General features: G+C 42.5%; 2 protein-coding genes across 3 annotated transcripts in view; one reads left to right on the top strand and one right to left on the bottom strand.

Annotated features, from left to right (window-relative positions):
- Positions 1–10,152, bottom strand: part of LOC119373468 (beta-catenin-like protein 1) — a 50,402-nt gene extending 40,250 nt beyond the window's left edge. The window contains exons 1-5 of one of the 2 annotated variants that reach the window (XM_037643503.2): positions 10,111–10,152; positions 9,912–10,017; positions 9,757–9,836; positions 4,315–4,421; positions 2,316–2,455 (exon numbers count right to left, since the gene is read on the bottom strand). In XM_037643503.2, the coding sequence (XP_037499431.1) occupies positions 2,316–2,455; positions 4,315–4,421; positions 9,757–9,836; positions 9,912–10,017; positions 10,111–10,140 (463 nt within the window). In that variant the 5' untranslated portion in view covers positions 10,141–10,152. Of the gene's footprint in view, positions 1–2,315; positions 2,456–4,314; positions 4,422–9,756; positions 9,837–9,911 lie in introns of both variants that reach the window. The other variant, XM_049419922.1, reaches the window with a different exon arrangement.
- A 183-nt stretch (positions 10,153–10,335) lies between these two features.
- LOC119373458 (zinc finger CCCH domain-containing protein 18) overlaps positions 10,336–16,754 on the top strand; it is a gene marked incomplete at its 3' end in the record, with an annotated part of 102,774 nt that continues 96,355 nt past the window's right edge. Inside the window, 1 exon segment of the mRNA XM_037643491.2 lies at positions 10,336–10,680.

The following is a 16,754-nucleotide window of genomic DNA, read 5'->3' as shown; positions in this document are numbered from 1 at the left end:
TCTCACAACAATGCACACGTGAACGTCAGACAAGGCACGTTTATTTGAAATAGTCCGTGATCGTTTTTTTGACGGGTGCAGCACAAACTCTGCGTCACGAACGATTCTAGACCGTCCGCATTTTTATCCGCCGCTTCGGTCGCTGTTCCGCTTTTTTCTATGAATATGCGGAGTTTCCTCAAGTAGTCCAACGCATCTGTGGCCGACACGGACTTGTCGCGATCTTCGGATGCTACGGTGACATCGTCGTCCATGTCATCGCTGCAATCCTTTAAGGCTCAACTGCATGCACGCGAGTTTTGAGCGACGGCCGACAGGATTTGCTGTCGCGGAGGGCCATCCATCGCCGTCGCTTGTCGCAGGGGTGCAATCGCGAAACGATGCTATTTCCGATTCCACACGGCTGGCTGATCGCGCTGATAACGCGGACGGACCGTCGTTCTGACCACTGGCCAAGCGCGAAAAGCACGAAAGGCATTGGAATCTGAAATAGAATCGTTCCGCCATAGCATCCCAGGTTTCTGGAAAGCCAGAAAACATCGTCGCCCGGAAGTGAGCATGACGATATCCAACAACATGGCAGCATCTCTGACCCTTGCTTCGGTTGCAATTTGCTCGTGATGCTTCCAATCGGCGCGTACTTCAAGGAATGCAAGTTATAGACTACCTTATTTACAGCCCCATCTCACGCGGAGAGCGAGGCAGCGGCCGTATTTTGTCGTTATTTATGATCAACGGTTCGTTTTGATGTTTCGGTGGTAGCTTGCTGCATTGGTGGTAGCTTGCTGCAATGTCAACATCGTCGTCGTGTGAGGTAGCCCTTCTCCCTGCAAAGCAACGATGTGAGGCGCTGCGGCTTTTCTTAAACGTTCTATGACAGCAAGAGGAAACGTTGTCGAGATGCGCCTCGTGGACTAACCCCAACATAACGCAGTTTGCAAAGTGCGACGTAGCGTAGGCGTACGCTTCCGGGCGCCCCATGGGATCACAGCAGATACTACTGCCGCGGTTAAACATAAGATTGCGAAAAAAGGAAGTCCCGAAACTCTTTTAAGGCATCTTTATCTCAAACAAGACAATAATAAATTTGGCATGTTGTCATTCATCTACTCTGTAATTCTTTTTCGTAATTTGCCTGCGTGCGCGCAATAGTTTTCAATCGAGCAGCGCGACGGAGCCCGTTTGTCGCAGTCACCTTCGCTCGAAAGTCGCGTGCTATGCATGCGGTTGGGCCTTTAGATGCGTTGTCGCCTCCGCAACGAAGGGAAAAAAAAAAAGTTCTCCGCCCGCGTCTTTCTCCTCCCGTGACATCTCAGGTTTTAGCGGGAGGGCGTCCGCTCTTCGCACTGCGTCGTCTGCTACCTTACAGATCCGACTGCCATGACCGACACACTGAAATCTAAGAATCCTCGCAGTTCGGGATATAAGTTCGTAGTACTGAGGTGTTGTTAAGATGACACGGGAATTAAATAACGATCGTTATTCTGAAATGTTCGTTATTCTGAAGTTCGTAGTAGTGAAATATTTTTACATTGAAACTATAAGCAGTCGGCACGGGATTTCTTAAAAGTTCGTTAATTTGAAATGTTCGTTAATGTGGTGTTCGTTGTAACGAGATTTGACTTAAATAAAGGTGGTTACACATTGTTACAGGAACTCCTGCGAAAGCAGAACGATAGCTTTCACAAATCGCGAGAAGGGCTGGCGGCATCGCTACCAATTCTCAGCGTTGCTGGAGGAAAGTTGCATCCGTGTTTAGAGCCTTTCAGATCGAAAAATACTGCTTGTAAAATAACTACGTGCTTTTGGGATTAACTACTGCAGCTATAAACACTGCGAAGGGTGAACTTTTTGTCGTGCCGTAAAAAAAAATGGGTCGAGAAAAATCAGTTGTCGGTCCCTTTAATTACTTTGCAACTCTCTCAGTTTAGGCAAACTATGGCTTCCAAAATGGCACCTGGAATTTAAAAACTACACATTGTACTAGGAAAAAAATTGCATATTTGAAATCAGCACACAAATATATATAAACTCTGCGAGTTTCATTTTAATCAGTAAAGAATTTAAAAAAAAGTTTTCAGGCGCAGTGTCCCCCTTAAATAAAATTTACTTTCCATTTTTTTTGCCAAGCAAACATGTGGAGGACTGTTTGCTTAAATTTAGTTAGCTAATTCATTATTACCTGTTAACCTTCAGCACACTAGCAGTTACTGGTAGCTCATAATCTTACAAAATTAACAGAACACTCTGCGTTCAATATACATAAAAAATATCCCACGTAACTATGATCAATAAGCCTATACGGATACACATACCAGTATTCTCATGTGCTAAAAGGCCCAATATGCTTTGGACAGCATTCAGTTCAACCAAGATCGGATAGAGCTCTGGCTGGGTGGCTACAATGTGCATCTCCTGCAGGATGTCATTAAGCTCCACCTCAGAGTCCATGAACCTGTAAAAAAAGTACAAGGGTGTTGTACTACCAACAGAGCACAAGCAGATTTGTAGCAAGGCAACCGAGCATAAAAATAACTGAAAAGAAAGGGTAAATAGCTTATCCACTAAGAAATCATGCAGCTCTCATGCACTGTGGAAATCTGGATTATTGCTTTGTTTTTAGCACGGAATATTTATTTATTTATTTATTTCAAAGTACCTTACAGGCCCCTTGGAGGGCATTGAGTAAGGGGGGCAATACATATATACACTTCAAACTGGAAAAAAATACAAAAGAAACAGTTGGTTAAGGGGGGCAATAGATATATACACGTCAAACTGGAATAAAATACAAAAGAAACAATTGACTAAGGGGGGCAGTACATATATATACGTCAAACTAAAAAAAAATACAAAAGAAACAATTGACTAAGGGGGGCAATACATATATACACCTCCAAACTGGAAATAAAATACAAAAGAAACAATTCCAAAATAATAAGTCAAACAACAAGCATCAACATGTACAAAACAAAAAGCATCAACATGTACAAAAGATTCACGCATGGTAAATGTGAACGAAACTGCATTTCCCGCGCATGCAGCGGCCACAAGGCAGAATCCTCGCGCACATGGATGTGGCAATCACAAAAACGGACCAATACGGACCAATGAATTATGATACAGCCTCTACTTGCTGAGGCTTGTGAAGTGGCTTGATAAGATGTGACGAAATGTATCAAAGTTTGTCTGGGATGCAATGTCGTCAGGCAAGCTGTTCCACAGACGGATAGCACGTGGAAGTGCGGACTTTGCCTGCGAGGCAAAGCTGTAAATAGCTGGCAAGTCAGAGCAGCGTGCCTTTACAAAAGACAGAGTGGACTTTGGCAACAAGCATGCTTCCTAAATTGTTAGCCAAGGTGGTAAATAAACGCAACACAGTGGCACCGCTGACCACAGCACCGAGTTGTTCAGAACCGACAAAGCTCTCCCACGAGAACATGTGCACCTCAAAGAACTGGTTGACATTGGCAGATGAGGTCACATAATTTCCTGACCACAAAAATTGGAGAGAGCCAAATAATGCTATTTGTTTTAATAAAGAAATCATGCACTTGAAGGTGCAATGAGAATATTTAGGCTGCATTTGTTGGTTCATTGTGCAACTCTTTAAGTACAGGAGGAATCACCAAGCAAGCTTCACTTAAGAATGCCGAGACATTAAACAATGAATTGTTTTCAGAGCCCATTTGATCATGCAACCTTTGGGTAGTTTGATCACTTCTCTTGTAGCACTTTTATGTGCTGCAATGATCTATTTTTTTTATGAGTGGTTGAGAATGAGTGACAGAATTATACTGAGGGGATGCTACATTATCCGGCTTGCACTAGAATATCTCATTGGAGTCTCAAGTAATGTCCTATGTTTACATCAATATCTCCATTACTAAAGCACTGCTGTCGATAATAGTACTAATTTATTCTGACATTCTTGAGTATTAATGCACCAGTGCGACCTAAACAGCTAGTTGCCTTTAGTGCCCCTTTAGTGACCCAAAGACATAAGATGCAATTTTAGCAAATGAAACACAAGATGCAAATGTTGTGACAGTACTGTGCAAGTGTATTTTCTTTGTATGTCCTCTTTTGCACAAAAGAACAATGCTTAAGAGGTCCCACCAACTTGCCCAATAAGTCCTATTCAGCCAGCCTTCCTTAGAAAGGACACAGGGCAGTTGACTTCATAGCAGTGGGTGTAGCATCACTTATGCTCATATGCCGTAAAACATAAAATGACTACAGTAGTTACTGCAAGAATGCTGTGCAGCATATTTTGCACCTGTTTGCTACATGTGTTTGGCAGGAGAAACTCACTTTTCAGGGAGATCTGGGTATTTGATCCTCAGCTCTTGGTTTTTAAGCACCCTTTTCTCGAAGTTGAGTATAAGTTTCTTGAGATTGGTGTCATCAAGAATGTCAACCTGAATTAAAAAAAAAAACAGAAAAGAAAAGCAAATTGAATGGCACGTTCATAAAACCGATAAAACAGTGGTGAATTTTCAGCCCCACTGAGAAGGAATAGGGGCTGTAGAGAACAAAGCTTCAAAGAGCTAGGCTAAGTATATCTGTGTGGCCAAGGAAATAGTCACATAAAGAACGAAACCTCTATTTTTCCATAAGTGCAACTTATGCATGCATACCGCTTCCCACTGTTACACAAGCATCAAGAACATAAGCATATCTGTCAGCCTGCAAACATGGAAATTTGTAAAAAAAAAAATAATAATAATGCAGATAACACGGGAAGAAGATACGTGAGAGAAAAATAGCATGGATTTTTTAAAGAAGTTTTTTTTTTTACCATACATCTTTAATGGAACACATACACAGTTTACTAACGATGATTTACCTTTAGATGTTAACGACAAACATTTAACTGCACATACAGGCAAGACCCTCTTTTCATGTCACAGTGACTTATAAGTTAGATTGCTGTTATTGGCCTTATGTGCGTCAGGAACATTCATCATAAAGGCATCCACGTCAAGCCCTCTTTTCACTATTGGAAGATTTCAAACAGAATGATCGGAGACTAGTAAGAAAAAGTTCTACGTGGACAGAATTCTTTTTAACACGTAGAAAATAATTTAACAATTCCGAGCTTGTAAGGTTTAAAAGAATCAAGGAGAGCTGGCAGGCATGTATAAGACAAGACATTAAAATTTGCGCATTAACTAAAGCTCAACTTAACTTTTGAACAAATAGGATTGTTATTTCGTGTGATCAGTTAACGCTGTTCCATTATACTTTCAGCAAATCTGCTTTTGCCTCAACTCATCCTTCATCCATAGCCATCTAATGTATAAATTAAATAGAGAAACTTGCACTTTTGTTATGCTTTTGCTGTTCAGAACATTCATAACCATGCTATCTGCACAACTGCATAAAATTCCCACACCATTATAGTGCTGTTCTCCCTTGCTACATGAATACTGCATTATTTGGCTATTCTTTGAGGCCATAAACAATGAAGTGCTATTATTAGTAACGATCTACTGCACGATACTAAATGCACCTGTTTTGCAATTAACAACAATTTATTATTGCCGCACACACACAATAATTATACTTCGAAAGTTATGCCATTTATTGATACATCTTTTTGGAATTACCGACCACTGCATATAGGGTAAAACATATAACAAAAATTTCCCACCAGTAGGAGCCGAAACCACTATCTGGTTCAGTTTCCGGAAAAAATCACCATGCAGCATGTACGTTGCCATAAAAAATTGGTTCAGTCATTTTGGAATGCCCTCAAGAACGTAACGAAACACACTCTGCCTTAAAGTGAATATTAAAAATTTTGAATAATTAATCTCGGTTAATTAAGCACAATAAAAAAATACCCTAATGAGTGCCACATGACGGCAAACTATATGTCGTTGGTTTCATTCAGGTGTGGTTAATCACTTTTTCAAAATATTTGGTTCTAGTTGTGTAAAGCACCCTGTGTGTGTGTGTGAGTGTGTGTGTGTGTAGAAATAAAGAGAGAGAGAGAGTTGTGGCAAGCGAATCAGGCATCACACAGGCCTCAGTAGTACATATAAGGAAGAAAAAAGAGAGTACAACATTAATTGATTTTGCACAGTATATTGTCACGTGGTCGTGACGTCGACGAAGACAGCAGTCAGCACGTCCGAGATGAAACTGTTTATTTGGCCGAACTTGTGGCCGGGAAAATGAAAGTCAAACTACAGCAATACACTGATAGCGTCGAACAGAGCGTCGACCGTCGATCAACTGACAAGCGGTCACGCGCGTCGGCTTTTATACAGGCGCTATCGAACTTTACAGCAATATCGCTGGTGGCGCCGTAATCTCTAGACAAAGCTGGAACATTCGCGTGCGGGGCGCAATCTTAACAAACCGATCTACTACAATCAAACTCAAAGAGGCCGTCGGGCGTTATAAAAGCGGTCTTTTCTCGATCTCTTTCGTCTACTTCGATCTGCCAATAGCCGGTCTTGAGGTCCATCGACGAAAAGTACGTCGCGTTGTGAAGTCGATCCAGGGTGTCGTCTATCCGTGGGAGGGGGTACACGTCCTTCTTCGTGATTTTATTCAGGCGCCGATAATCAACGCAGGAGCGCAGTGTCCCATCCTTCTTCTTCACTAACACCACAGGTGATGCCCACGGACTCTTTGAAGGCTGGATGATGTCGTCGCGAAGCATTTCGGCCACTTGTTTCTTTATGGCCTCACGTTCTCGCGTCGAAACTCTGTAGGGGCTCTGTCGGAGTGGTCGAGAATTTTCTTCTGTTATAATTCGGTGCTTAGCAAGGGGCGTTTGTCGGACCCGCGATGACGACGAGAAACAGTCCTTGTATTGCAGGAGCAGGGTTTTGAGCTGGTCTTGCTTGACCTTCGGAAGGCTCGGGTTGACGTCAAAATCCGGTTCGGGACCTCTATTCGTCGAAGCAGGTTCGGCAGCATCGAAGAGGGCGAAAGCATCGCTGACGGCTACACATTCGTCGATGTAGGCAACCGTCGCACCCATGTTGAGGTGCCTATATTCGTGGCTGAAGTTTGTCAGCAGTACCTTTGCTTTACCGTCATGCAGCTCGGCGATACCTCTTGCGACGCAAATTTGACGGTTCAGGAGTAGTTGCTGATCGCCGTCGATTACGCCTTCAAGGTTCGCAGGTTTTTCGGTGCCGACGGAAATAATGACGCTGGAGCGCGGCGGAACGGTCACCTTCAGTGCATGGTTCCCTGGCGTCGCGTGGGGTGGGAGCGCTTTGTCTGAGCTTAGTGTTATCGACTCAGACCTCAGGTCGATAACGGCGCTGTGGTCACTTAGGAAGTCCATTCCGAGTATCACATCCCTGGAGCAGTTTCGTAGGATTACGAAGCTCGCAGGATAAGTCTGGTTATTGATCGTGACTCTCGCCGTGCAGATGCCAATCGGCGTTATCAGGTGGCCTCCAGCTGTCCGGATTTCGGGTCCACTACAAGCGGTCTTTACTTTCTTCAGCTTGGTGGCGAATGGCCCACTGACGACGGAATAGTCGGCTCCGGTGTCGACGAGAGCTGTGACGCTGTGGCCGTCGATAAGAACATTGAGGTCGCTAGTCCGCCGTCTTGCGTTGCGGTTAGGTCGTGGCGTCGGATCACGGCTTCGCTGATTGGTCCCGCTGTTTCGACGTTGCGTCGTCAGGTTTTCTTCGGGCCACGAAATTTCGTCGTGAGGGCTCCGTCCGGTTTGCGTCGTGTTGAGACAGTTCTGTAATTAATTACTGTTGGGTTTTAACATTCTAAACCACGATATGATGATGAGAGGCGCCGCAGTGGAGGGCTCTGGAAACTGCACCACCTGGGGTTCTTTAACGTGCACGTAAGTCTAAGTACTCAAGCCTCAAGCATTTACGCCTGCGTCGAAAATGCAGCCGGAATTCAATTACGCGACCTTCGGGTCAGCTGTCGAGCACCATAACCACTAGACCACCGTGGCGGGTGAGATGGTTTTTTACATGATATTGATCATAAGAATGACAACATAAAATTGTGATCACACCGTGGAAGTTGATAATAAGGGTGCGGTGATAAAATAAGCACTACACATAGGTGATCCAGATTCAGGCACACATTGCATACTCGTGGCATTATTAGTTAGATTTCAATACCTTTTCTTTCTTTCACAGTTTTTTTTTTATTATGATCTGGTGCTGTTTGCATAGTATTGCAGAGGAAACTAATAAATGATCCTAGTGCTGTGTGCCACGTTTTTCTATTAATGGTCTCGAATTGTTTGCAGTGTAGGGCTAGCATGTGCTTAATTCTGGCAGTTAAGAAGTATACAAAGCGTAGTTGAATTTTCTATTTTTCTGATAATTTTTTTCCCTCTGTGTTATGTGAAACCTGGCAATAATGCCACGAGCATGGAATGCGTGCCTGAATCTATATCAACTGTGTGTAATGCTTACTTTATTACCACCCCCGTATTACCAACCTCCCCAGTGTGATCACTATTTTGTCATTATTGTTATCGATATCATGTACAAACCCACTGCCATGTCTGGCCTGCCAGACAAAACGTTAGGAAATATACTGTGCAAAATCAACGAACGCCGTACTCATTTTTTCCCATATATATATATACACACACACACACACACACACACACACACACACACACACACACACACACACACACACACACACACACACACACACACAGACAGGGTGTCCCAGCTCACAATGTTTTGTAATTAATTAATTTGTTAATTAGGCTTATTTCACTAAATTGCTAAATATTGACTTTAGGCAATAAATGTGACTTCAGAAAGCCCCACTGCATTATTTGCGATAAAGAAAGTTTCACATAGACCATTATTTTCAAAGCTGCAAAGAAAGCCCGTAAAAAAAAAAAAAAACCACGTGACTAGCGCATACCAGTCTGTGTTGCTTCTCTTGTGTGTCCCCGTGTAGAATATCGCGCTGTTACTATTTCATAATGCAAAACCAACTAGCCCAAAGCTTCACTTTGCTATGTTAAAGTCATTTATGAATGAAAGAAGTTCCTGTTCACCATGTGGCCAAATAAAAAACATGTCACCAATGAAGCATTTGTAATAGCATGGTTTAAGTGTCCGGTTTAGCAAAAACTTGTTTTCTAGGTGGCCCATAAAAATGATTGCGTAATTTCGACTAATGCGTGTGACCATCGACGTTCTACTTATTTGAATGTAGTGTGTCCCATCAAAGTTGCTTGTCTCTTTAAACCATCTAACGTAGGCATAAAAGTGGAGTGTACCTGCACAACCGATTGAGCTGTGAATATTCCGTGCGTTTGAGTTTTTTATTGCTTTTACCTTATCTCCTTATCATTTTTCTTTTTTTTTTACTTATTTGTGCATTTCCATATGTATATTTTTCAGCCTTTCAACTGCTCATGCGCATTTTCTTCGATCATCCATGTGGTGTTAACATATCTTCACTCCGCTTGATTTAGGCATGTATATTAACTGCACTGTCGCTATACATTTCATTCTGATGAAGCTCAGACCCGAGCGAAGCGTAAATAAAATTGCTTTGCACGTGCGTGTTTTTCTATGAATATTTCACTGGACCTAGAAACCCTTTGTTTATATTTTGCATATATATATATATATATATATATATATATATATATATATAATCAAGACAGACTAGAACAGATGCATGCGTTCATGTCTGCTCTAGTCCTTGTCTTATTTTGCGCCTCAAATTCCCTCTAAGCGCTTGATGATAACGGAAGAAATACACAGAGCATACGCCAGCATCATCAGGTTCTGGAGCATCCGCGGGTTCCAAGGCAACTCTAGGCGTGAAATCTGGGTCATCCCGCACAGGAGCTGCGGCAGAGAGTACAAACAGTTACGTACTAAAAACAAATAGCTGTCACCTAAAGGATTTCATCACTTCCTTACCAAAACGAGAAACCCTTCCACCCGCACTGTGTTGCAGGCGCTTTCTCGGCCGTGTGTCCGCTGTTTCTTCGTCATCATCTAAGCCCCGCTTTGGCTCTTTGGCAGGCTTGAATGGCAAGAAAAAAAGAATGTGTACAGGGCTTCGTGACAGCTTCTTCATAACAAGTCAATAAATCAGGACACAACATCCACAGCATACCTTGTAATTTAAAAGCTCCCCGACGTCCATTTCTAAATGCTCGTATTCGTGCCTAAAACCTGAAATCAAGCAGTAACAACAAAAAATTAACAAGAATATTTTAGTTCAACGTGTTTTACTATAATGAAGTGAACTTAAATGTAGAGTTCTGTGCGCAATAATTAGTAAAATATTATTAAAAACTGACTTTAAAAAAATTGATTTCAGGTTTTAAGAGCCTTATAATCAATGGCCGTCTACTGGTTATTGTGTTCGGGTGTCGAGATCTGAGCAATGTTAGTAGTTTTCTCTTATTTTATGCGCGCTGCTCGTTGTGCATTCAGTTTTGCTTGATCTGTGGTAAGACACTGAGCGTTGAGTTTGTTTTGTTGAATGTGCTCAGTTCGTAGTTTTTGTGAACCTAGTGCGACCGGCTCGTTCAACTTGCCATCATGTTAGGCCTAGGCGCGGTGAAGTGCGCCCGCAAGTGCGAGGTGCGTTTTCCGCAAGAAACCAAACGTGGGCTTGCCTTGCGAACTTGCCGTTAAGGGAAACGAAAGCGCACTGTAGTTCGCACATGCTTGACACGCGGTAAGTGTGAATATTGTACTAAAATACGCAGGAGTAAAGCGTTCATTTTTGTGTCGGCGCGTCGTCGAATTGCGCCTCCGTTTGTGCAATGGAATAGTGGAATCAAGTGAGGTTATTTTGCCTGTGTTTTGTGCACCGTTCACTTCTACGAGAACATAAGTAATGTTGGTGACGGAACAGACCTTGCCTGCAGTGTCGATTAAATGTTGCTGCATCTGTGATTTCGTGTTCGCAGATTGAACATTGATGGTAGGCAGCTTGTCGGTAAGAACAAGTTCGGAATGATGCTGTACGGTCACTGTTGATCGCGTTCAGGCCTGATCCGGAACGAATTTGTTGATCGTGATGGGCTCCTTTACGCAAGCTGCAGAAGGGAGCCAATTACTCTCGAAAGATTTGGTCCCGATCGAGCGTAATCGCGATCAGCAGTGCACTGTGAGACACAGGTATCATTTGATGTTTCGCACGACCACACGGTTCACTTTCGCTGCGCCCTCGTGGGATAGAAGCAGCTAGCGAGCAGTTTCGCTTACAAGAGGTTACTTGTACAATTTCGATACAAGTACCGTTAAATTTTCACTTAATGTTCAACTGCCACCTTTTGTGCTCATTCTTATAAGACAGTTGAGAAGTAAGTACTTGTATACCTGTTCGTTTTTGCGTGTTTTGGACCCAGTGTTGGTTTTTATTATTAGTGGGTCAACCCGCTATGTGATGCCATTGCCGTTGTGAAATTTTATTTGTATGTTAATTAACGATGAGCTAATGCTAAAAAACTTAAAATTTGTACTAGTCGTAAATTGCACTGTGCCCATTTTAATGGGCATGTCACAGGGCAAGAAAATGTAAACTGCTACATCTGTCAGGAATTCGGCAGACATTTGTACTTACCTAAGGCTGGGAAAATGAAGTATGGTTATTAATAGCTGTATGTTGCTTCTGTTAAGTGTGTGTGTGTGTGGTGAAAGTTGATTTCATAATACAATAAAAGTAGGCTGTGATTAATGCATGTAAGTGATGGACGACTTGTAAGTTGTACCTATAGAAAGTCATGTTAAATCATTCTGTTAGTGCTTACATCAGGCCATTTACTATTGATAACCACGCATGTAATATAGCACTTTTCTGGGGCAGGATTGCATTGTCTTTTTGTTTTTATCCTACGTGTTTGGCTTTGCTTACTGCCTTGCTTTAACTTTTCTACAACACAACCAAAGCTAACCAAAACTCACACCACATGGAATAGTCATGCTTTACTAATTTCTTTACATGTTTCAATGGGCGCCCTTAAGTTTATTTTGAGTGCTGGGGTGGACAGTTTGATACAAACGCAGCCTCCTGCACCAAAGTGCCAAATAAGAAAAATTGACCAAAATTGCACCATGCTGTGCCAAAACCACTCAGCGTGTGTTGTCAGGCAGGGGCCATGAAGAGCAAGTGGATTCCTTCCCAGAAAAATATTGTAGCCATTCCTATTCTGAATACTGCCCCAACAGTGACTACTGCACAGTTTCGCACCACTTCAGGTCTTATAAAGCTGTGTTGGCTTGTCAATCGTAATCGTAATTGCCTGCGCCTGCTGGGTAGCGCAGCACTGCGATTACCTTTTTTCTTTACTGCACCCCTCAACTTGCAGTGTGGCTTGCTTATAGAGTGCCGTAAAACATATTCAGCCTTTTGAGTAAGTGCAGAGCGGTCAACTAGTGATTCTGACTTTCGTGCAAGAATGGCAAAGCCCATATGGTGCAGGGATAAGCATCAGAAATGCACAAAATCGTAATGGTGGCTACCCACAAATGTGCCTCTGTTATGCATTTCCCACTCGTTTATTACAATAAGCAACTTAAACTATCTGTGTGGCAGAGCATGTGGCATAGTGCTGTTGTAAGCATACTACGGGCTTTTGAACATATGCAGCCGAAAACACGCCACAATGCCCATCATTTCTGCCTCCTTGTGTGGGATAGTGTAGTTAGTTTGCATTTCTTGTAGATATGAAATGGCACTGCCTCTGCTGTGTCGTTCAGACGAGATACTGTTCATGCCCATTCACAGTAAGGATCAATTAGCTCAGCAAGCATGGGAGTGTAGTACAACAAGCGTGCCGGCCCAGTTATGGTGCTGCACAAAAATGATCGAGAAATTGTGCTATGCGGGCAACATATAGCATGTTTTAATGAGGCGGTGCATTTCTTGCTCAGCAGCAGATCGCTGTAGAAAAGCGCAAACGAGCATCTGGTCACACGTCTTTGGCTCTGCCAACTTGTGATGTGAGCCTCTGTGTCATCTTTTCAAAATGCTCCTTTGTATCGCCATAGTTGTCCTAGAGCTGGAACTTTTCCCCCATTTGGTCAAAAAAGAAACATTCACTTGGAAGGCTTCGAGACTGCAGTTTTTGTTGCAAGACCACTAATACAGCATATGAAAGTGAACGCTTTCACGCAGCCTCCATCCAAAAAATGTTTTCTTGCTTTTCTTACGGAACACACTTCAGGCTAGCTCATTAGCAGTTAAGTGTGTATTTTCTGCTTCCATAGTGCCGTTAGCACATAATTTGTGTCCTCATCAGGTATGGTTTAACTGTGTTCCAATGTACTATCGTGCTGAGTGTGAGCTACACCACACGAGCGCGTGGCCTAGCGCACTGCAGGGTTGTACAGTGGTGCCGATTGTGGCATATTTTTAAGTTATTGGGAGAGAGTGTGGCCATTCCTGTGATCATGCATCGCTCCCACTTGCTTGCTTTCACCCTCGCCCTCCTTTATTTGAAGGAACCTTTTGCCAGTTATTTTGTCTTATTGAAGAAAAACTTGGAAGTTTGGGCGTCAAGCCGCGTCGGTAGTTATCATTTTTGAAGCTGATATCAGGACAGGCAAAATGAGGGTGAGCATGAAAGCAAGTGAAGGCGATGCGCACTCGCAGGAACGGCCACTCTCTCCCCCGATAACTCGAAAACATGTTATGATCGGCGCCACTGTACAACCTTACAGTGCTCTTGGCCACGTGCTCCAGCAGTGTAGCTCATATTGAGCACGATAGTACGTATGTTGTAGCTGTACACAAAGTGCACTACTGCCGCATGACCTGATTGGTTTGCGGCTAGGTGTTATTTTGTGGCGGCCATCTTAGCGATGTGTGCCATAGAGGACAATGTGAGCACGCTATTTGAGAGACAATACTCGCTGTAGAGTCGCGTTAGCACTGCAGCTGCTTTCATTGCATTTCACCCACACTGTCATATGCTAAATTTTGGGGCTTCAATAAAACACGAACTGGTTTACGATAGAAAGTTAACAGGGTTTCGGGCTTTGCGTGCACTGAGGTTTTTCGCGTTACGCTAAAATGCTTTATCTGAAACTCCCTACTAAAAAAAAAAGTTATTATAAATGGTGTCGTATGTCACTTTTTAAAATTTTACTCACTATTAAAAATTTGTTTTTAATTACTACTATTGATTAAAGTTTGTCGGCACTGTTATAAAATTTGCATGCATGCGGCTGCTTCAGAATAAAATGCTCATCTGCTCCAAACTTCAGATTGGCCTGCTGAAAATTGTTCCAGTATTGAATTTTATGTGATTCAGAATTGCTCCAAAACAATAGTTAGTCTGCTCCAAACTGTTCCAAAGCCCAGTTTTACTTGGAGTGCGCGCACGCCAGTGCCATTGCTTGCACAGTATAGTGGTTTCCTTGAAAAAATGGCCTTTTACTGCTGTAGCTGTCTGGGTGCTGTGGTCAGTGTGGTACTTTTGCCTTTTTCTCATTGCTTTGTCATCGGTTGCTAGCATGGGCCAAAGGCAGTAATATAGGAAAATTATTCTTTTTGGGTTGTCTTCTGAAGGTCTGACAAACATGTAGTACAGTTACATTGTATCACTTATCATAGAAATATGGTGGAAGACATGATATGTCTAAGCACTTCTGCTTCTGCATGGCAATACAAGCTTCACACAAGGTATAGGTGAAAGTATTGAATTGGTGTCGCAACCAGGTTTCCAGTAACGACTAGTAGCCAGACAGGAATTTCCTTCAACCATATTGCTGTTCATATTTTGTTCAGGGGACAATGGTATATGCCAGAGGCATGCTGTTTCACTATACTTGGAGCACAGCACAGTGCAAGATGTTCTGAGAATAGTAAGAAATTTTAAGCACTGACACGCGATAAAGAACAAAGACAAGGTAGGGGCACAACACGTTTCTTATGCTTTGTCTTGTTTCAGCACTTAAAATTTGTTGCTGTGCATCACCAAAGAAAGGTTATAGCGCACATAGACGGGGACAAAGGAAGAACACACGAGACATAGCGCTGATGAAAAAAAATTCAGCGCTATGTCATGTGTGTTCTTCCTTTGTCCCCGTTTATGTGTGCTGTGACCTTTTATGACGCAATACCAACTAGCCCACCAAGCCATCCTCGTGCTTCACTAACAAGGCTGAATGTATACCATAGTGTTTTGGGGTCTAGTCACAACTGAGCATGACTTGTTTATTGTTGTCCTTGACTGGCATTGACCTCATACCATTCAAGAACTGATGAACAGTCCTCTACTCACTACATTTGTCTGATAAAAGAAGCATGTGAAAAGCCTTTTCCCTTTTAATTGCTGTTCAGGTGCCCAAATATCTCTGCAGCAATTTTGCCAATCGTGATAACATTTTTATTTAGACTGTTGTGGATAGGTAAACAGCAATTTTGGTTTTTATTTCCACCTTAAAAATATCCAACACTCCGAGTGAAAATTTCCTGTTGTCATTGGTGCGGTAGTCTTCATAATGTTCAGGCACCGTAATAAGATTCTGTCATGACTCGTGCATGATATGCTGCATAATCAAGGGAAATGAGAAAAAGCATGTGCAAACAGCAGCAGGGGGTGGGTGGCAGAATGTATTAGTAGAATGTTCTGCAGGTGTGGGAAACTGCGTGTGTGCCTTGGAGTGGGGGTGGAGGTGAAGCATGGGTCTCCTCTGCCCAGCCCAGTTGGCAACGGCCAGGCCATTGCTCGACACAGCGCAACAATAAAAAAAAATATAGTCGTAGTTGGGCTTGCAGGTAGATACATTGTGGAGTGATGAGAAAAAAGAAAAGAAACTTTGCAGGCTTTCTTGCTCTATAAAGTAAAGAACTTAACAGAAAGAGAGAATACAGTGTTTAGCACTCCCTTTGTGGGCTGTCCCTTTCTTTCAAGTTCTTTTCTATTTTAGTGCAAAAATGCCTGATATGAATGAGAACCAACTCGCCCAACAGCAAGTCTTATTGCAGATGTCCCAATAGTTGGGTACGATAGACATAACAAAGTTTATTTTCTCTTTGCATTTATTTTAAATTAGTCTGTTTATGTTTAAGTTGTGCAAAATCTTTTTATTGTGGGTTACTCGGGCAAAGTTGCTTGCCATACCTTTTTCCTGCTGTTTTCTCCATTGAAGGTCGGATAACTTCTTTAAGGTGGCGGTCCCACTCCGGCGAACCCCCCTCCGCATTTTACACATTGTTTGCGGACGCACTGTGCTCGCTGCGCTTCACAAATAAATATTAATTGTAATAATTCAGAAAGCTTATGATCTCCGCTTTCTAATGACACCTGGTGTTAATGCCTGTTCGGAAGCGTTACCTAATAGCAATGAAAATAGTGTGAGCAACAAAAGGCATTTTCGTTGTACAAGCCTCCGTTGTACTGCCAGTACGGCGAAACTGTTCAACATAACAAGACCAAATTTACCGTGCCTTTAGAAGAAGTGCTATTTAAGGTTTCTATGAAGAGATATTAGCCATAAACAAATTAGTAATTTATTTACGCTCCAATGAAAATGGGCAAAATATTAAAAGTTTTTGTGAGAATATCTTTTTTACTTTTCAAAGCAGAACAATAATATTTAGTGGCTACGTAGACTACATTACACTTATTTTCCATGCGAAGTTGCTTTGTGTTCTGACGAAAACTTGATGAATTATTATTGTGTCAATGCAGCAGTTTATGACTGTACTTGGTCACGCATTACCGATGAAGCGACAAAACTATACAAGCTGATACTGTGAACTTCTACATAATGAAGAAGCAAGGCCCTTTCTATGAT

The sequence above is a fragment of the Rhipicephalus sanguineus genome, chromosome 1 (genome assembly GCF_013339695.2).
Source record: "Rhipicephalus sanguineus isolate Rsan-2018 chromosome 1, BIME_Rsan_1.4, whole genome shotgun sequence".
NCBI classification, from domain to species: Eukaryota; Metazoa; Arthropoda; class Arachnida; order Ixodida; family Ixodidae; genus Rhipicephalus; species Rhipicephalus sanguineus.
The sequence above is the reverse complement of the archived record's forward strand: the minus strand, read 5'-3'. Positions and strand labels throughout refer to the sequence as shown.